The sequence below is a fragment of the Capra hircus genome, unplaced genomic scaffold (genome assembly GCF_001704415.2).
Source record: "Capra hircus breed San Clemente unplaced genomic scaffold, ASM170441v1, whole genome shotgun sequence".
In the NCBI taxonomy this organism is placed as follows: Eukaryota; Metazoa; Chordata; class Mammalia; order Artiodactyla; family Bovidae; genus Capra; species Capra hircus.
In genome coordinates this window covers 126,289-144,850 of record NW_017190133.1, presented here as the reverse complement: position 1 = coordinate 144,850, position 18,562 = coordinate 126,289, and the positions used below count along the sequence as shown (strand labels likewise).

Sequence of the window (18,562 nt, the reverse complement as noted above, 5' to 3'; positions counted from 1 at the left end):
TGCAGCAGAGCTCGAGCGTGCCCCCACAGCTTTCCTCGGCCTGTACTCGGATTGCTGCCCCTGGCCTGCAGCATTCGCTCTTTCAGCCACTGAGATGTGCAGCCAGCTGTGGGCCTCCGGGAGGGTAGCTTGGGTGTTAGATGTTTCTTTCCAAGTCCCCGTAGAGTGGCGGGAGGTGGTCCCATCCCAGAAGTTGACGGATTCTCTTGTCAGTGACTTCCTGCCTATTAAGATGACCGTGATGAGAAGCAGGGTGACTTTGGGGTGGTCTCTGAGGCCAGAGGGTTTGGAAAATGGCTTAGAGGGTTAGCAGTTGGATGCTCAAAGGAAGAAGTCCCACATCCTTGGGAAGAGAGGCGCTGTCTTAGCCTGTCCTTTCTTGGACTGTATTTGAAGGTTGGTGGGTTTAGGAAGGCAGAGGGGCGGTGGTTTTGGTTCTGGTGGCTCCCAGGGTGTTCTGACTTCTGCTAACTTTTGTCCTCCAGCGACCAACCAGTGGTTCATCCCGGCTGTGAGAGGGGACATCCCTCCTGGGTGTGCAGCCTATGGCTTCGTGTGCGATGGGACACGCTTGCTCGTGTTTGGAGGGATGGTGGAATACGGGAAGTACAGCAACGACCTCTACGAGCTCCAGGTAGTGTCCTGCTTGTCAGAGCAGGGGCAGGCCCTGCACCACCCAGACCTTCTTACTCCAGTCAGGTGCCCCCTCCCACCCCCAGCAGCCCCTCCGTATATGACAAACGACCCAGCTCACCCTCGAGTTAATCACTGAGCCTTGATTTTGCAGGCAAGCCGGTGGGAATGGAAGAGACTGAAAGCAAAGACACCCAAAAATGGGCCTCCTCCGTGTCCTCGGCTCGGGCACAGCTTCTCCCTTGTGGGCAACAAATGTTACCTGTTTGGGGGTCTGGCCAATGATAGCGAGGACCCCAAGAACAACATTCCGAGGTGAGGCTTTGTCCTGTTCATGTGGAATCCCATGAAGGCCGGGGTGTTCGCCCACACAGCAGTCAATTTTGCAGTACCAGGTCCCTTTCATTTGTGAAACAGGAGAGTGGGCCTAGACGCTATCTAAAGAGCTTTCCAGAGCTGAGGGGTCTAACCCCCAGGAGGCCTCGTGGGAGGACGGTTGGTTCCTCCAACCTTGCCTTGTGCTGGTTCCTGCTCCTCAGACCCAGTTTAGAGCTGGTCCTTCTCAGTGCTTACAGGCTTTGTGATGGGTATTTTCCAAGGGCCTTTCTAGAGTCTGCAGGTAGTCCCGAGCTGGTGCTCCCTTTTCACCTCAGAGGTCCTCGTGTCATGTCCAGCTTCGTGCAGGGCAGCTGAGCACACCCCATCCTGCTGCTCCCCTTCCACTCGCACCCCTCCTCAGGGGTGAGGACAGAGGTAGAAGGATTTGGAGTCTGTGTAGCCTTAGCCCTGCTTTGTCTCCCCAGGAGTCTGTCATTCCCCTGTCAAAGTGGGTGGCCTGCCCTAACCTGACATTTTTATTCAGGTACCTGAATGACTTATACATCCTGGAACTGCGGCCGGGCTCTGGAGTGGTAGCCTGGGACATTCCCATCACTTACGGTGTCCTGCCCCCACCCCGAGAGTCTCACACTGCAGTGGTCTACACCGAGAAAGACAACAAGAAGTCCAAACTGGTGATCTATGGAGGGATGAGTGGCTGCAGGCTGGGGGACCTCTGGACCCTGGATATCGGTACGACATGGGTGTGGCTGTTCCTATGGTCTAGGAGTGCAGTTGGTCTGCGGGGCAGCTGGCGTGGGGTGTTGTGGTGGGGCTCTCACAGAGGAGGCATGTCCTGCCTAGCACCCTACTTGTGACTGGGTCAGGATAGGACCTATCTGGGGCTGTTCTCTTTGCCCTGACCTTGCAGTGTTTAAGAAAGAGCAAGGCTCTGTTGGCCGAGTCTGTCTGCTAGCTTGCAGTAGAGTGAGGGGAGAAGAAATGGCCTTCCTAGAATGACATTGTGTGGGTAAGGTAGCACAAGTCCCTGTCAACTCGTCAGTGGTCATGGTGTGCTGGGAGCAGGGCCCCCTGGTCTGTCCCAGCCAGAGGGGTTGCCCAGACGCGGTGAGAACCCTGGGGGCTATATGGGCAGGTCGACAGGCAAGGAATCAGGAGTTTAGGCTTTTCACCTGGAAAAGGTTACCAACTGCACAACTGTAGAGGGTTAGGTGGTCCTGTAGCATTGCATCAGCGTTTCAAAGAGAGTGTATTGGGCACAGAATTCCTAGTAGCCCTGGGTCTGTAGATGACGGAGCTGACGGTGGGTGAGTGCCTCTTGAGGAGTGGGAGGTGCTATGGCGCATCTGGAGGGTATGGCGACGGCTCCTACCCCCAGCCCCAGCCCTGGTTCATAGCAGGTGCTCGGGAAAGACCACTTGGGAAGTGCCAGAGCCTGGTGATCGGGGTCTCTCAAGGCCTGTTGGGAGGCCAGGAGTGTAGTTCTTGTGCTGTGTTAATAGCTGCTTTCCAGAGCCTTCCCCACATCTGGGACACAGCCTCTGGGTCAGAGGGCATGTGTCCCACCTGGTGTGAATAACCTTCTCTTCCCACCCCTCCACACAGAGACTTTGACGTGGAATAAGCCCAGCCTCAGTGGGGTGGCACCTCTTCCTCGAAGTCTCCACTCGGCCACTACCATAGGAAACAAGTGAGTAGCCAGCCGTGGCTTTTTTCTCTTTGTAGCCCCCATCTCCCACCCCCATGGGCTCACAATTTCGTTCCAGCAATCCCTGAGGCCTGAGGAGACCTCTCTTTGGCTGGGCTGGCGTTCAGCAGCCTTGTCTTCCCCTTATGACCCTGGGGGACCAGGAAAAAAAAGAGGGTAGAGGGACACAGATGTTCTAGATTCTCTGCAGCAGCAGCTGAGTGTCTTTGTCAATGCCAAGGTCCCAAAGTGAACGTAAGGATGATGGGGACAGAGTGGAGCTTTGGGTGAGCTATACCGAAGCTCTGTGCGCTGGAGGTGACACAGTTCTTGTGAGGGCTGAGCCACCGAGGCAGAGAGGGCCACGTTCAGAGCTTTGTGCGTCCCGGGGAGAGCTAGAGGACCCAGTGTGTTCAGGACATTCTGGATGGAAGAGGTGGCCTCGAGCTTGGCACCTCGTCCACAATCGTCTCCTACTCTTCCCTCCCTCGTCCCAGAATGTACGTGTTTGGTGGCTGGGTGCCTCTCGTCATGGATGACGTCAAAGTGGCCACACACGAGAAGGAGTGGAAGTGTACCAACACCCTGGCTTGTCTCAACCTGGGTATGGCCTCCTCGGGCTCAGCGCGGCCTGCAGAGGGCTGCGGGAGGCCGGCCCACCTCGGCCTGCGGGCTGTGTTGGGGGCGCAGGGGGCCAAGCTGCTTCTAGGCCGTGCCTCTAGAACTCTGCGAGGCGTAGCCAGTGGTCCAAGCGCCCTGAGGGACGCTCCTTGGCGTGTTTTGAATAGGCTATTCCTCACCGGCATAACCACACAGTGCCTCCCTCTCGTCTCCTGTTGGTGGTTTCTCACCCACCCTGCAGGGACCGTGCCATAGATGTGAGCATTGCCTATAGGTTCCTTAAAAACGGAGCACACAGGATGGCGGCCTGCTCTACGCAGCGCAGTGCCTGGCCCTTGTGTTTCCTCTGTCCCGGAGACCATCCCATCCCCGCAGGGCGAGTGGCTCATTCTTTTGAATTGCGCTCGTGGTGTCAAAACTTGCACCGACGCTGCTCCGTGAGTATCCTCGCACCTTTCTTGCCACGTGCAGGTGTATCCGAAGGGGAACAACCTAGAGGTAGCCTTGCCGGCAGGGGGATGTTACCGGACATGCAGATGTCCGTAGCGGTGTTCACCAGGCCGGCAAAAGCATACACTCTTCACCAAGCCCCATAGGTGCTTGACTTCCCATGGGCCAGCCCCAGGTCCCCTCCCCTGGCTCACCCTCAACCCTGGCTGCAGCGAAAGGAACATCAAGCTGCCAGGCACCTTCTGGGTTAAGTTTGCCTTTCTCTTATCTTGAGTGAGGGTATGTATTTTTCTTTTCTGAGATATTCTGTCACGTTTTCCATAACTTGCGTTCCTCTTTGCCCATCTCTTTCTAGAGGCTTTTGTGTTGCTCCATGTGCAAGAAGGGGAACCTTTGACTGTCTTTCATGTAGTTTTCCCAGTTTATAGTTCGTGGTTTCTAATTTTGTACGGTCTTTTTGCCATACGGAATTGTATTTTTTTGTTTGTTTGTTTTTGTCTTCATCTTACTTTAGTAATCTTGGATGACTTCCTGGTTTTAATTCCCCATCCCTGACAGCAAAAGGCCAAAGAGCCCCTGAGGGTTGTCGGTTCCTCTGTCCCCCGCTGACCTTCACATCCTGTCCTCCCCAGATACCATGGCTTGGGAGACCATCCTGATGGATACGCTGGAAGACAATATTCCCAGGGCCCGTGCCGGCCACTGCGCAGTAGCCATCAATACCCGCCTTTACATTTGGAGTGGGCGTGACGGCTACCGAAAGGCCTGGAACAACCAGGTCTGCTGCAAGGACCTCTGGTACCTGGAAACGGGTAAGGCTAACTGGACGAGAGCTGCCACACCCGCCCCCGAAGTGTCTGCCTCTCTCTCCTCACCAGTGATGCTCTCTTACAGAAAAGCCGCCACCTCCAGCCCGGGTACAGCTGGTGCGAGCCAACACTAACTCCCTGGAGGTGAGCTGGGGGGCCGTGGCGACAGCCGACAGTTACCTTCTGCAGCTCCAGAAATATGACATTCCTGCCACGGCTGCCACTGCCACCTCCCCCACACCCAATCCAGTCCCGTCTGTGCCTGCCAATCCTCCCAAGAGCCCTGCCCCAGCAGCAGCCGCACCTGCCGTGCAGCCGCTGACCCAAGTAGGCATCACGCTCCTGCCCCAGGCTGCTGCCGCGCCCCCGACCACCACCACCATCCAGGTCTTGCCGACGGTGCCTGGCAGCTCAATCTCCGTGCCCGCCGCAGCCAGGACTCAAGGTGAGCCGGGCGCTCGAGGGCAGGAACTGGCTCACCCGGAGGTGGCATGCCTGAGCGGGGGCTGCTAGACCGCACGCCTGGAGGCCGTTAGTGCAGACCGGAGGCTGAGTGCTGCTGCGGGTGCCTGGTCATGACCCGCGGAGACTGTTCCTGAGCAGTACTGGAAGGGCGGGAGCTGAAGCCCAAGCAGGTCCCGGAAGTCACTTACTTCGGCCCCTTCTCTGAGCAGGTGTCCCGGCTGTGCTGAAAGTGACCGGTCCTCAGGCTACCACGGGAACCCCATTGGTCACCATGCGACCTGCCAGCCAGGCTGGGAAAGCCCCCGTGACTGTGACCTCCCTTCCCGCAGGCGTGCGGATGGTTGTGCCTACACAGAGTGCCCAGGGGACGGTAAGGAGCCAGGGCAGGGCGCGGTGGGACTTTGCTGATAGTGGCGCACTGGAGGGGTTTGACTCCCACCCTGTGCTAACACCTTTCATCCAAGGCCTGGAAAGTGCTGATGAGGCAACCTCTCATCACTGACTTCAGAATTAGTAAGCTGACAGCTCAGAATGGTCTCCTCGCCATCTGATCCCAAGGGCATTTTAAATGTGTATTTTCTGAGGGGAGAAGCTAGCCAGCTGGGGTTTGACACGGGCCTGGTCTATGGTGGGAGTCCAGGTCTGGGGTCAGTAGAGCAGCGCTTGGCCGTCCTCAAAGCCAAGAGGTGCTGCTCCAGGAAGCAGGGATTGGGGCCACCTCAGGTCTGGTGCTCCCTGTGGGCTTAAACTCCTGTGTCCCTTGCAGGTCATTGGCAGCAGCCCACAGATGAGTGGCATGGCTGCGTTGGCAGCCGCGGCTGCTGCCACCCAGAAGATCCCTCCTTCCTCGGCACCCACAGTCCTGAGTGTCCCGGCTGGCACTACCATCGTCAAAACCGTGGCCGTGACGCCAGGCACCACCACGCTCCCAGCCACTGTGAAGGTGGCCTCCTCACCAGTCATGGTGAGCATCCCTTGGGGCTGGTTCTGAGCCCATAGCCTTGGGGCCAGGGGCTTCTGGGCACTGTCATTAGACAGTGGTCACTGCTTCTGGCCTTTGGACCAACCATAGAGGATGGGGGTCCATGGTTGGTGCTTAGTGGTGGCTGGGGAATAAACTGGCAGCCATGGGGGTGTGGCAGCCTTGTGGCCAGACCTGTGGCCCAGTGACCTCCCTTGTTTCGCTAAAGGAGAGGTGAACGAAACTGAGCTTGGACATACACAAATGCACAGGGGCCAGCTCTCCACCCCCCCACCCCCACCCACCACTCTTCTTTGTGATCCCCAGGTGAGCAACCCAGCCCACTCGCATGCTGAAGACTGCAGCTGCCCAGGTGGGGACCTCTGTCTCTTCTGCCGCCAACACATCTACCCGTCCCATCATCACTGTACACAAGTCCGGGACCGTGACAGTGGCCCAGCAAGCCCAGGTGGTGACCACAGTGGTGGGTGGGGTCACCAAGACCATCACCCTGGTGAAGAGCCCCATCTCGGTCCCAGGAGGCAGTGCTCTGGTGAGTGACCAGCACCAGGAGCACCCAGCCCAGTCCATGCCCTTGACCGGTCTCTGGATCACTTATTTTGGTGCGCTGTCATTTCATTTTTAGATTTCCAACCTGGGCAAAGTGATGTCAGTGGTCCAGACCAAACCGGTTCAGACTTCGGCAGTCACAGGCCAGGCATCTACAGGCCCGGTGACTCAGATTATCCAGGTGAGCTCGTGGACCCTAGACTGGGACCCTGCCTAGACAAGATCCCATGAGTTTGAGTGGCTCAGAAGGTCCTGTTGCTTGGTTCTGTCACTTGCAGTCTTCAGAACAGTCCAAGCTGTTTGGGCTAGCAGTGAATCTGGCCAGACCAGACTCACCATTAAACTTGCAGTTCTTTTAAAAAATGATAGATACATACGTGTATCACTGACTGACTCTGTTAGACACCTGAAGCTAACACAGTATCATAGAGCAACCAGACTTCATTTAAAATTCAGCAACGACAACAAAGCCACACTTTGTATCCCGGCAGTGATGCCCATTCATCTCAGCCTTCCCCCATGCATTTTCCCCTTACAGACCAAAGGACCCCTGCCAGCCGGGACCATCCTGAAGCTGGTGACGTCTGCAGATGGCAAGCCCACTACCATCATCACAACCACGCAGGCCAGCGGGGCAGGGACTAAGCCTACCATCCTGGGCATCAGCAGTGTGTCCCCCAGCACCACCAAGCCCGGCACCACCACTATCATTAAGACCATCCCCATGTCGGCCATCATCACACAGGCGGGCGCCACGGGTAGGGGCCTTCCCCGGTGTGCTGGGGAGAAAGCAGGTGAGGGGGTAGCCAGTGTGCAACATCTTTCCGTTCAGGTTTTTCACTCTGCACTGCCCTCTCTTTGCCTCTTAAGATTTTCCTCTCTGCTGTGCCCTCTCTTTGCCTCTTTTGTAAGATTTTCCCATCTGCTCTGCCCTTGCCTCTTGTTTACGATTTGTCAGGAGGTAGCAAGGGTATGGCTGCAGTTTGTACGTCTTTGTTTTAATTGAGGGGTAACAGGCATAACTGTTTGAAAAGAGGGCCCGAGAGAAGTGGGCCTGGGTGGGAGGCCAGCACTGTTGCCTGGCCCTTCCTGAAGCCAGGATGCCCCCTTCTCCTCTAGGCGTGACTAGCAGTGCCGGCATCAAGTCGCCCATCACCATTATCACCACCAAGGTGATGACTTCTGGAACTGGAGCCCCCGCCAAAATCATCACGGCTGTTCCCAAAATCGCTACGGGCCACGGGCAGCAAGGAGTGACCCAGGTGAGGTGTGCCTGGCCCTATCCTCCCCGAGGGTCCAGCCTGGGACCGCAGCAGGCCACGTGGGGCCTGGGAGGGGCAGCATAGGGTCTGCTCTGGCCAGCCCCCGAGTGACACGGGGGCCCTTTTCTCCGGTTTTCCAGGTGGTGCTGAAGGGTGCACCTGGCCAGCCAGGCACAATCCTGCGCACCGTGCCTATGGGGGGTGTCCGCCTGGTTACCCCCGTTACTGTCTCTGCTGTCAAGCCGGCCGTCACCACACTGGTTGTCAAGGGCACCACAGGTATGGAGGCCTCAGGGTACGGGGCCGCGAGGGCAGGGTCGGGGTGTGCCCCGGTCCCACTCACCTGGGAAGAACAGCCGCACCAGCTGCTGACCTCCTCCCACACCCGCCCGACCCCCCCCTTCCCCGCCTCCAGGTGTCACGACCCTGGGCACGGTGACAGGCACCGTCTCTACCAGCCTGGCCGGAGCCGGGGGCCATAGCACCAGCGCCTCACTGGCCACGCCCATCACCACGTTGGGCACCATCGCCACCCTCTCAAGTCAGGTGATCAACCCCACTGCCATCACTGTGTCGGCGGCGCAGACGACGCTAACGGCGGCCGCTGGGCTCACCACGCCCACCATCACCATGCAGGTAGGGCAGTCGGAGCTGCAGTGTGCCGCCAGGCCCTTGGTTTCCCTCTTGCATGTGGCACCTGTAGGTGCATAATTGCGATTCTTAGTCACTGCCTGCAAGCCTGTCGGGTTTAGACGACATATCTCCGCCGTGTTTAGCATTTGAGCACTAGGTTCTTGCATCTTGAGCTGAATTTCTGGTGAAGTGGTGAAGCTGGCCTTGGCACAGCACGGGGTCAGCCAGGTTTCCCCCTACCCCCGCTTGACCAAGGGCTTGCCCCAGCCTAGGCCCTGCTCCTCCACCTCTTCCTGGTTCCTTTTTTCTGGTCCCTGAGCCAGTCAGTGTCTTGGAGTGAGGGTGAGCAGGTCCTAGACTTGCCAGGGTTTTTGCTTTAGGTGCTAAGTCGCTGGTCCCAGAGGGTACTGCAGGTAGGTGGCAGGGGCAGACACGGGAGGATGGGCAGCAGCACTAACTCCCTGTGTGCCCTCTCCCCAGCCTGTCTCCCAGCCTACCCAGGTGACTCTGATAACGGCACCCAGCGGGGTGGAGGCCCAGCCTGTGCACGACCTCCCAGTGTCCATTCTGGCCTCCCCTACTACAGAACAGCCCACGGCCACGGTCACCATCGCTGATTCAGGCCAGGGTGACGTGCAGCCCGGCACCGTGACCCTGGTGTGCTCCAACCCGCCGTGCGAGACCCATGAGACAGGCACCACCAACACAGCCACCACCACCGTCGTCGCTAATCTTGGGGGGCACCCCCAGCCCACCCAAGTGCAGTTCGTCTGCGACAGACAGGAGGCCACTGCTGCTCTCGTGACCTCCACGGTGGGCCAGCCGAATGGCAGTGTCGTTCGTGTCTGCTCCAACCCGCCGTGTGAAACTCACGAGACTGGCACCACCAGCACAGCCACCACCGCCATGTCTGGCATCGGAGGTGGGCCGCGGCGAGACATCCGGCTCGCCTGCGCGGCCACCACCATTCCCACCGTGGTCCGGGTCAGCGTGACTGCCGGGGCGTCAGAGGGAGCCCAGGTTTCCATCAAGCCCGCATGCCAAACCCGTCAGACCAGCGCGACCAGCACCACCATGACTGTGATGGCCACCGGGGCCCCGTGCTCAGCCGGCCCGCTCCTCAGACCAAGTGTGGCCCTCGAGGCCGCTGGCCGCGGTGCCACTCTCTTACAGCTGGGGCCGCTGAGTGCCCAGGTCAGGCCCGGTGGCGAGGAAAGGTCCCTTGCCGGCCTGGGCCCGCTGGTGTCCATGGGGCGCCAGCTGGAGGTGCATCACACGCACACGACCAACACAGCCACTGTGGCCTGCTCTGCCATGGGTGCCGGGGAGCCCCATGAGCTGCTGGGGGCCCCCACACTTGTGTACGAGAGTTCAGCCAGTGCCTCTGTGACTGCCACGGCCTTGGAAGCACTGCTGTGCCCCTCGGCCACCGTGACCCAGGTCTGCTCCAACCCCCCGTGTGAGACCCACGAGACGGGCACCACCCACACACCCACCACGGCCACATCCGGAGGAGCTGCAGGCCAGCCAGAGGGCGGGCAGCAGCCTCCTGCCAGCCGGCCCTGTGAGACGCACCAGACCGCTTCCACTGGCACGACCATGTCTGTCAGCTTGGGCGCCCTGCTCCCGGATGCCGCCCCCTCCCACAGGACCCTGGAGTCCAGCCTGGAGGTGGCAGTGCCACCCGCAGTCACCCCTCAGGCCGGCACTTCGTTGCTCACTCCTTTCCCAACGCAAAGGGTGTGCTCCAACCCGCCCTGTGAGACGCACGAGACAGGCACTACGCACACAGCCACCACTGTCACCTCCAACATGAGTTCCAACCAAGGTAGGTGGAGGCAACCAGCCAGGTCCCCACAGGCTCCCGGGCCCAGGGCTCACCCAGAGGCCCGCAGTTCAGTTCTGTGGAGCCCAGTTGCCCGGTACGGGCAGGTCTTCCAGGCAACCGTGTTTCCTGGTGCAGAGTTGGGTGATAGCCCTGCTGGAAGAGGGCCTGTCACCCTACTCTCTGCTTGCCCCACCAGACCCCCCACCGCCTGCTGGTGACCAGGGAGAGGTGGAGAGCACCCAGGGCGACAGTGTGAATATCGCCAGTTCCAGTCCCATCACGACAACAGTGTCCTCCACGCTGACACGGGCCGTGACCACCGTGACGCAGTCCACGCCAGTCCCAGGCCCTTCGGTGCCGGTAAGAGCCAAGGAGGGTCCCTGTGACCTGGCGCGCCTGGACCCATGTTTCTGAACTGGACACCAGGTGGTGCTGTTGCTCCAGGCATGCGCCGCTCCCGGCTCCTTTTCCAGACCATAAAAGGGCAGTTTCTCGCAGGGCAGGGCACAGGAGGCCCCAGTCCTTGGTGGGTGTCCTTTGGGTGATTTTATCGTTGTAGTTGGTTCCTGTGGCTCATCATTAGGCTATGGTGTGGCACAGCAGGAGTTGGGCCCCTTTCGTGAGACCAAGGGGTCTCTCTGGGGATGGGTTAAAAAGGGCCGGCAGGTCGGAGGTCTCGCCTCTCTTGCCATGTGCCCTGCTGCTCAGTGACCTACTGTTCCTGTCTGTCAGGCAGGGTCGTGGCCACCCATTGAGAATGCAGATCCCGGCCCACAGGGAGAGATGAAGGCCTGCCTGGTTTCGGTCTTCCTCTCCTCCCCTCTGACGGGGGCTTCTCTCCCTTTCTAGAAGATCTCATCTGTGACTGAGACTGCCCCAGGGGCTCTGACCACCGAAGTCCCCATCCCGGCCACGATTACAGTGACCATAGCCAACACAGAAACTTCTGACATGCCCTTCTCTGCTGTTGACATCCTGCAGCCCCCAGAGGAGCTCCAGGCCTCTCCAGGGCCGCGCCAGCAGCTTCCACCACGGCAGCTCCTGCAGCCTGCCTCCGCGCCCCTGGTGGGGGACTCCGCCGAGGTCCTGTCAGCCTCCCAGAGCCCTGAGCTCCAGGCCGCCGTGGATCTGAGCAGTACAGGGGACCCGTCTTCAGGCCAGGAGCCTGCCACCTCGGCTGTGGTGGCCACCGTGGTGGTCCAGCCACCGCCACCCACCCAGTCTGAAGTAGACCAGTTGTCCCTCCCCCAAGAGCTGATGGCCGAGGCCCAGGCGGGCACCACCACCCTCATGGTGACAGGGCTCACCCCAGAGGAGCTGGCAGTGACTGCTGCTGCTGAAGCAGCCGCGCAGGCTGCAGCCACAGAGGAGGCCCAGGCCCTGGCCATCCAGGCCGTACTCCAGGCCGCACAGCAGGCTGTCATGGGTAGGTGCTGCACATAGGCCAGCTGGCTTAGCGGGCTGTCCTCGCTTGAGGCCAGGGGTAGCCCTGAGGGAGGGACAGGCTGCTCAGGGGTAATGAACCGCGCTTCGGGTGCCTCCCTCCAGGCAGCTTGAGTAAAGGGAACTTGTTTGCCACCAGGATGGCACAGTATGGCCTAATTGGGATGGGGGCTGACTTTGGTACGCAGGCAGGAGGCAGGTCTCGCCAGGGGGAGGGCAGAGGAGAGGTTTGGGGGACAGGCTCTGAGAGCTGGCATCCACGGATCCTGCCTGTCGCTCTGAGAGAGCAGTGGTGGTGGGAAGCCGGGGCTGGCATCCCTCTTGAGTCGTCTTCTGCCCCTGGAGCAGGCACTGGGGAGCCCATGGATACTTCAGAGGCGGCCGCGGCGGTGACGCAGGCAGAGCTGAGCCACCTGTCGGCTGAGGGCCAGGAAGGCCAGGCGACCACTATTCCCATTGTGCTAACGCAACAGGAGCTGGCCGCCCTGGTCCAGCAGCAGCAGCTTCAGGAGGCGCAGGCCCAGCAGCAGCAGCACCACCTGCCCACGGAAGCTCTGGCCCCTGCCGACAGCCTCAATGACCCGACCATCGAGAGCAACTGCCTCAATGAGCTGGCCGGGGCTGTGCCCAGTACCGTGGGCCTACTGCCCCCCACGGCCACTGAGAGTACGTGGGGCCCTGCCTGGCCACGGGCGGGTTGGCCTACAGCTTTGCTCCCCTAGGGAAGTCAGTTGACTGGGGAAGAAAGTCTTGTGAGTGGGGTCCCAGGTCCCTTGGGGTAGAAACAGGCTCGGTCATGTAGCCTGAGGCAGGGGCTCCTGTGCAGAAGCCTGGTCTCTGGAGCCTTTCCTGCTGACACCTTGTTTTACTTCCCAGGCCTGGCCCCGTCGAACACATTTGTGGCCCCCCAGCCGGTCGTCGTGGCCAGCCCCGCGAAGCTGCAGGCCGCGGCCACCCTGACAGAAGTGGCCAACGGCATTGAGTCCCTGGGTGTGGTGAGTCTGGAGTGACGAGGTGAAGCGGGCTAATGGATCTGGACTCTGAGGGTGTCCTGATCTCTTCTCCCTCTCTGCCTGCCAGAAGCCAGACCTGCCACCGCCACCTAGCAAAGCCCCTGTAAAGAAGGAGAACCAGTGGTTTGACGTGGGGGTTATTAAGGGCACCAATGTGATGGTGACACACTATTTCCTGCCACCCGAAGACGCTGTCCCGACTGATGTATGTATCCCTGGGGGCCAGCACCCTCAGGTGGGCAGGGGCTTGTGAATCTCCTAAGGGGTGCGCTCTCCGTTTCAGGGCTGACCCCTCCTCACCCTATCCCCCTTGCAGCCTTTGAAGCAGTGGCAAAGCTCAGCCCTGGCCCCCCTGGTCATGACAGGGCTGCCATGGCTGCCCTTTGCCCACCCCATTGTCCCCATGGTGGAAAAGTGCTCCACTGACTCCTGCAGCCCTGTCAGTGGTGGGATTCATGTCACTCTGATCTCTCCTGTTCGCCTGATCTGTCCCTGTAGGATGACTCAGGCACCATGCCCGACTACAACCAGCTAAAGAAGCAGGAGCTGCAGCCAGGCACTGCCTATAAGTTCCGCGTCGCCGGGATCAATGCCTGTGGCCGGGGGCCCTTCAGTGAGATCTCAGCCTTTAAAACATGTCTGCCTGGCTTCCCGGGGGCCCCGTGTGCCATTAAAATCAGCAAAGTGAGTCTTGTGAGATCAGCCTCTGTCTTTAGCCAAGCCTGTGCTTGTGGGGCTTTCTTCTTTACCGGGCTGGGCGGGGGTGATTTGGGAGGGGCCCCTGAGATGTAGGCAGAGTCCGGTGGGTCTGGGCTGAAGCTTCTGGTTCTCTCCATCTCTGACACTGCGTGAGCCATGGCTAACATGCTCATTTACCTAATCCTCTAATGCCTAAACTCCCTGAGGTCTGGGCCTGTGGTTCTCTCCATTTTTCTGATGGGGAGGCTGAGGCACCAAGAGGCTAAATGACAAGCCATTTGTTAGGTGACAGAATAGGTCTAGGAAAATGTTTGGAGTCTCGGTTCATTTTGCCATGGGCTGCCTTCCTGGTGGGGGCAGACGAAGCCATCTCTTTGGAGCTCCTTGAGCTCTGTTGTGAAATAGGTTTGTTGTGTTGGGAGGGGGATGAAGAAGGAGCTGTCAGTTCTGAAAGCTTTGACTCGGTCTAGGTTCTCTGTTCTCCGATGGGCAGGGGAGGAATAAGTCACAGAGGCCGAAGATGGCCCCCTCGGTCTCTGCTTCCTCTGTTCCAGAGTCCAGACGGTGCTCACCTCACCTGGGAGCCGCCCTCTGTGACCTCCGGCAAGATCATCGAGTACTCAGTGTACCTGGCCATCCAGAGCGCACAGGCCGGTGGTGAGACCAAGAGCTCGACCCCAGCGCAGCTGGCCTTCATGCGGGTGTACTGCGGGCCCAGCCCCTCCTGCCTCGTGCAGTCCTCCAGCCTCTCCAACGCCCACATTGACTACACCACCAAGCCCGCCATCATCTTCCGCATCGCCGCCCGCAACGAGAAGGGCTATGGCCCAGCCACCCAAGTCAGGTGGTTGCAAGGTGGGTGTGTGTGGGGCTCCCTATGGGGAGGGAGAGCTCTTGCCAGCTGCTGGCCTGGTAAGCTTGATCCTCGGGTGGGTGGATTCCTCACCCACTGTGGAGAAAGCTCCTTGGGGGACTGTTGGAGGGGGGTGGGCATGGGAAGGGCCAACAGGACCTGCAGCCAGAGGTGGGGGGTGGGCGCCCAGGCTTCGGGCTGCTCTGTCAGTCGGGGGGACAACAGCAGAGGCCTCTAAGCTGTGTCCAGAATGGCCCTGGGGGTTGGTGTGCAGGTGGCCGGGACCCTGGGGCACACGCCCACGGGAGGGGCCGGCACACTTGGTGCCTGGCTGCGCTGTGCTGGGTGGCGTCAGGGCTGCCCACCCACTCCCCCCTCTCTGCTTTTAGAAACCAGTAAAGACAGCTCTGGCGCCAAGCCGGCCAGCAAGCGGCCCATGTCGTCTCCAGAAATGTAAGCAGAGGGTGCCTTTCCAAGAGCCTTCTGGGGCCGGGAGTAGGCGGACCCCGAGAGCAAGGAGCAGTGGGGATAGCCGGGCCCTGCTTCTCCAGAAACGTGGGGGGCCGCCCAGCCTAGGGGGCAGCTGGAGCCCTGGCCGAGTCCCACTCGCTTCGCCACGCAGACCCACGCTGACCCTGTCTTTTTTTGCCTTTGCCTCTCATCTTCCAAGGAAATCTGCGCCAAAGAAATCGAAGGCAGACGGTCAGTGAGAGGCAGCTGCCCGGCGCCTGGCTTCTTCTCCAGCCTCCCCTCTGCTTCAGGACCGCCGCCTGCCCCGCCCCGCCCACCCCACGCCTGGCGCGCACTCCACCCTCACGAGCCAGCAGCTGCCCTCCTCCCCCCTTCCTCTCTCTCTGTTTTTACAAGAATCTTGAGAAAGCACATTTTACCATGGCTGCGGGGATGGGGGGCGGGGGGCGGGGAGCGGAAGGCAGATGCTAAAGAGCAAGTGAGGGAGCGGGTGCACCCCCTTCCTCCAGGGAGCCCTCGAGCGAGAGACCTAAACGCACCGGAGCAGACGGAAAGCCCACCTCCTCCAAAGTCTGCACACCTCTTGCTATTGCCCTTGGCTCCAGGGATCAGCCAAGGCCCGAGGAGTTGGTGGGGGGAGCTTGTAGAAGCACCCCTGGCCCCCTTCCCCACCTCTAGCCTCAGAGTCTTGGGGGGCACGCCCCCCCCCCCCCCGAACCGGGTATCTGTCTGGTTCTGTTTTCCTTTGTGACCTTAGCATTTCTTGCCACGTGACGCCCGCCTGCCCTTTTGGTTTATCCAACCCTGCCCTGCCTGGCAGTCCCATGGGAAGCTGACACGTTTTCTCAGAGGCCTTCATTCTCCCATCCCGTCCTCCCTCCCCTCCTCTTACCGTTCAGAGAAGAAAAAGTGAACGAAAAAGCGAGGGGCGGAGAAGGAGCCCCATGGTGGCCTGAGCAGTGTTCTGTGAAAACCTCCTGATGCCCACCTGGGGCCTCGAGGAGCCCTCCCACCGAGCCCGGCTTCGGCCTCTCTGGGGTCGGGGTTAGGGGCCACATCACCAACTGCTGCATTTGTTGTATTTTTTTTAAGTTGAAATGGATGAAGTTAACAGTTTTATTGTAATTTTAGTCTTAGCGTGTGGGGTTTTGTCCCTTTTTTTTGTTGTTATTATTAGTTGTGTACAGAATGTGTATCTTTTTCTGTTTTTTTTTTTTTTTTTTTTCTTTTTTAACCTTTTATCCTTGGCGAAGCCTTGGCAGGGATCTTTCTGGACGAAAAAGTGAGGGGTGGCCAGGGCAGGAGGAGTATGGCATTTTCCCTGTGGGCCTGGTGTCTGCTGCCCAGTGCGATTTTCTTTCTGGCCCCTGCCGTGTGCCCTGCTGCCTGTCCCCAGGTCTCTGGGATGACGGAGGGTGAGCGGTCAAATCTTGCCCCCCTCTTGGCTCCAACACTTAGAGGCTTGAGCTTGAGAGTCCTCTAGAACCCAGAGTCAGACTTCCTGAGGACGATGGTGCAAAGGCGTGGGTACAACCCGATACCCAGCCCTGGCTCCGTGGCCCTCTCCACGACCCCCAGGCTCCCTCCCTGGCATGAGTGCTTAGAACATCCAACATACAGCCGCCACTTCCCGCGGCCACCCTCTCTGGGCAGGGATGGCACACGTTGGACAGGAACCCAGCCTCTGAGGCTGCCTGGGACGACAAGTCGTGTGGTACCATCAATGCTACGAAGTTGGGCTCTGGGCTCTGCTGGGAGCGGCTAGTCCAGTGCCAGCTCTGCCCCATGTCCAAGGTTTTTAGCAAGGAGTGAGACTTGCGAGCAAGTCGCACCGAAGGATTTAAACCGAACAGCCGATGTCTTCAAAGCCCCTTCCTCTGCCCTGGAGATGCAGCTGGGGCTGGGAAGACCCCAGCCTCTGCAGACCCCTGCCCCTAGCCCCCACCCTCTGGGGCCTCTGTTGTATTATAGTATATTTCGCTGTGGAAAACGTCACGTTTAGTCACCTTGGAGCCCACCGCCTGATCCCATTGTCTTCCCCCCCCAGCCCGATTCCTGAGCGCCCTCTGATCTCTCTGTTTCTGGAAACAGTACGCCCATTCATTATTGTAGAGTAACCCTTGTGACTCAATATTACCATAGTGCGATGTCGTTTTGTGCTATTTTGAACAATTAAAAGACTTTTTGAAATAACGACCTGCTGTGTCCGCTGTGTCCGGGACTCTCATGGGAGGAGGCAGGAAGCTGGGCCCTGCAGGGCTCACAAACCACCCTCCTCCGTCCAGGAGATTTTTGCTCCCAGAATTGTGCTTCCCATCGCCTCTGACAGCTCAAAAGTTGTGCTATGAGCTGTGGCCTTGGCAGCGAGCTGGTCTAGGACTGGGTTGCCCCTGGAAGATCCCACGATGGCAGCCAGAATGCAGGGCACAGGCCAAAGGGGCTCACTGAACAGCTGCTGCTGACTCCCTGTGTGGAGGCCATGTCACCTCCCCCCTCTTACTAGAGGACAGGGGACAACCACCACACTCCTTGGATTGAGAGCTCACAGCCCCCAGGACAGACCAGCATCACCAGAGGGATGCCCCTGTGGTCAGGGGATGCTGCTGGAGTAACTCCCAGCCTGGCTTTTTGTGCACATGGGCCAGGGTCCCCAACTAAACAATCGCACTGTTGGGTTGCGGTGCCAAGGCTAAGATGGTGGTGTACCCAGGGGCAGGCAGGAAGCATCAGTCCTCAGTGCCAACCAGGACAAAGGGCCAAAAAAACCAAGTGGGGTGGCCAGAGTGTCTGGCCACCTTGGTGCCAGACGGTACAGAGAGGACCCGTGAGGGTACTGCCCCGCTGACACGGATGGGTCTCAGGCACTCCTTTGGTACCAAAATCCAGCAGGTAGGGATGGAAAGTGGTCGACGCAGTTTGGGAAAAAAACTAGAGACAATTCAAGTTTGCAAGATGGGACTGGGGGACTCAAGACCTCAGATCAAGCGCCCTGTTCCTCAGAGTCACATCATGTTTATTTAGTGTCTTGGCAAACAGAAATTATCTGTTGTGCTCCAATGAAGTCAGCCTCCTGACTTCATGTCTCCCATTTTATTGATTACCTTAAACTATCTCTGTTATTTTCTTGTACAAGGGGTATCACCTAGCTGGAGGTCACAGACCCGCATATGCCTCGGGAAAACATCTTGGCGTGTGCACAAGCAGCCTTCTGAACTTGCGCTGACCCAGCATTTCAAGGTCCACACTGTTTCTCCTTAGCTTAGCAGGGCATGACGACCCCAACTCATCAACCCACTGTACTTTTATTTGGATTATGCTGTATTGCTATATTTTATTCTTTGCTCATGGGGTTTTCCTCATCACTTAGAGCAACAGGCGGCTATTAACCCCTGCACCTCTCCACTCAGGGCACACCATGGCACCTCACCCCAGCACATGCTCCTCTGCTGGAATCATGGAGTCTTGTGAGTATGCGGTCCTGTCAGTCCCTTGCCATGCCAACTCTGACCTGACTCAGAGCCCAGGCACCTCATGCCTTTGGGGGGCCCGCGGGGGGTGGTGGTGGCAGGCAGAGGCCCAGGCACATGTCCTTCAGGCTACAGCAGGGGGGGCAATGTCCAGGGGTGGGAGGACGTGGGCCAACTGTGGGGCAGAGAGTCCACCTGAGGGACTCCAGAGAGAAGTCACGGGGTGAGGAGCACCGCCCGCTTTTACCTCAGGGTTGGCCCATGACTCGACAGCCGTGTCTGAGGCAGGAACCTCTGAACCTTCCCCGGAGCAAGGCTAATCCTTGGCTAGGCATGTTACAGGAAGGCAGGGGAAGGC

General features: G+C 59.1%; 1 protein-coding gene across 1 annotated transcript; it reads left to right on the top strand.

Moving 5' to 3' along the window:
* Positions 1 to 485: 485 nt before the first annotated feature.
* HCFC1 (host cell factor C1) lies at positions 486 to 16,933 on the top strand (the record flags this gene model as incomplete). The annotated part of the gene is given in 25 exon segments (XM_018045065.1): positions 486 to 634; positions 788 to 948; positions 1,496 to 1,704; positions 2,578 to 2,662; positions 3,157 to 3,263; positions 4,363 to 4,542; positions 4,625 to 4,984; positions 5,214 to 5,374; positions 5,771 to 5,972; positions 6,298 to 6,518; positions 6,612 to 6,716; positions 7,074 to 7,293; positions 7,655 to 7,797; positions 7,938 to 8,076; positions 8,213 to 8,433; positions 8,911 to 10,258; positions 10,455 to 10,618; positions 11,240 to 11,684; positions 12,050 to 12,367; positions 12,578 to 12,696; positions 12,782 to 12,919; positions 13,213 to 13,398; positions 13,968 to 14,268; positions 14,656 to 14,719; positions 14,937 to 16,933. Coding segments are annotated over 25 exon segments (5,786 nt in total), but the record flags the coding sequence as incomplete, so codon positions are not given.
* Between the last annotated feature and the right edge of the window lie 1,629 nt (positions 16,934 to 18,562).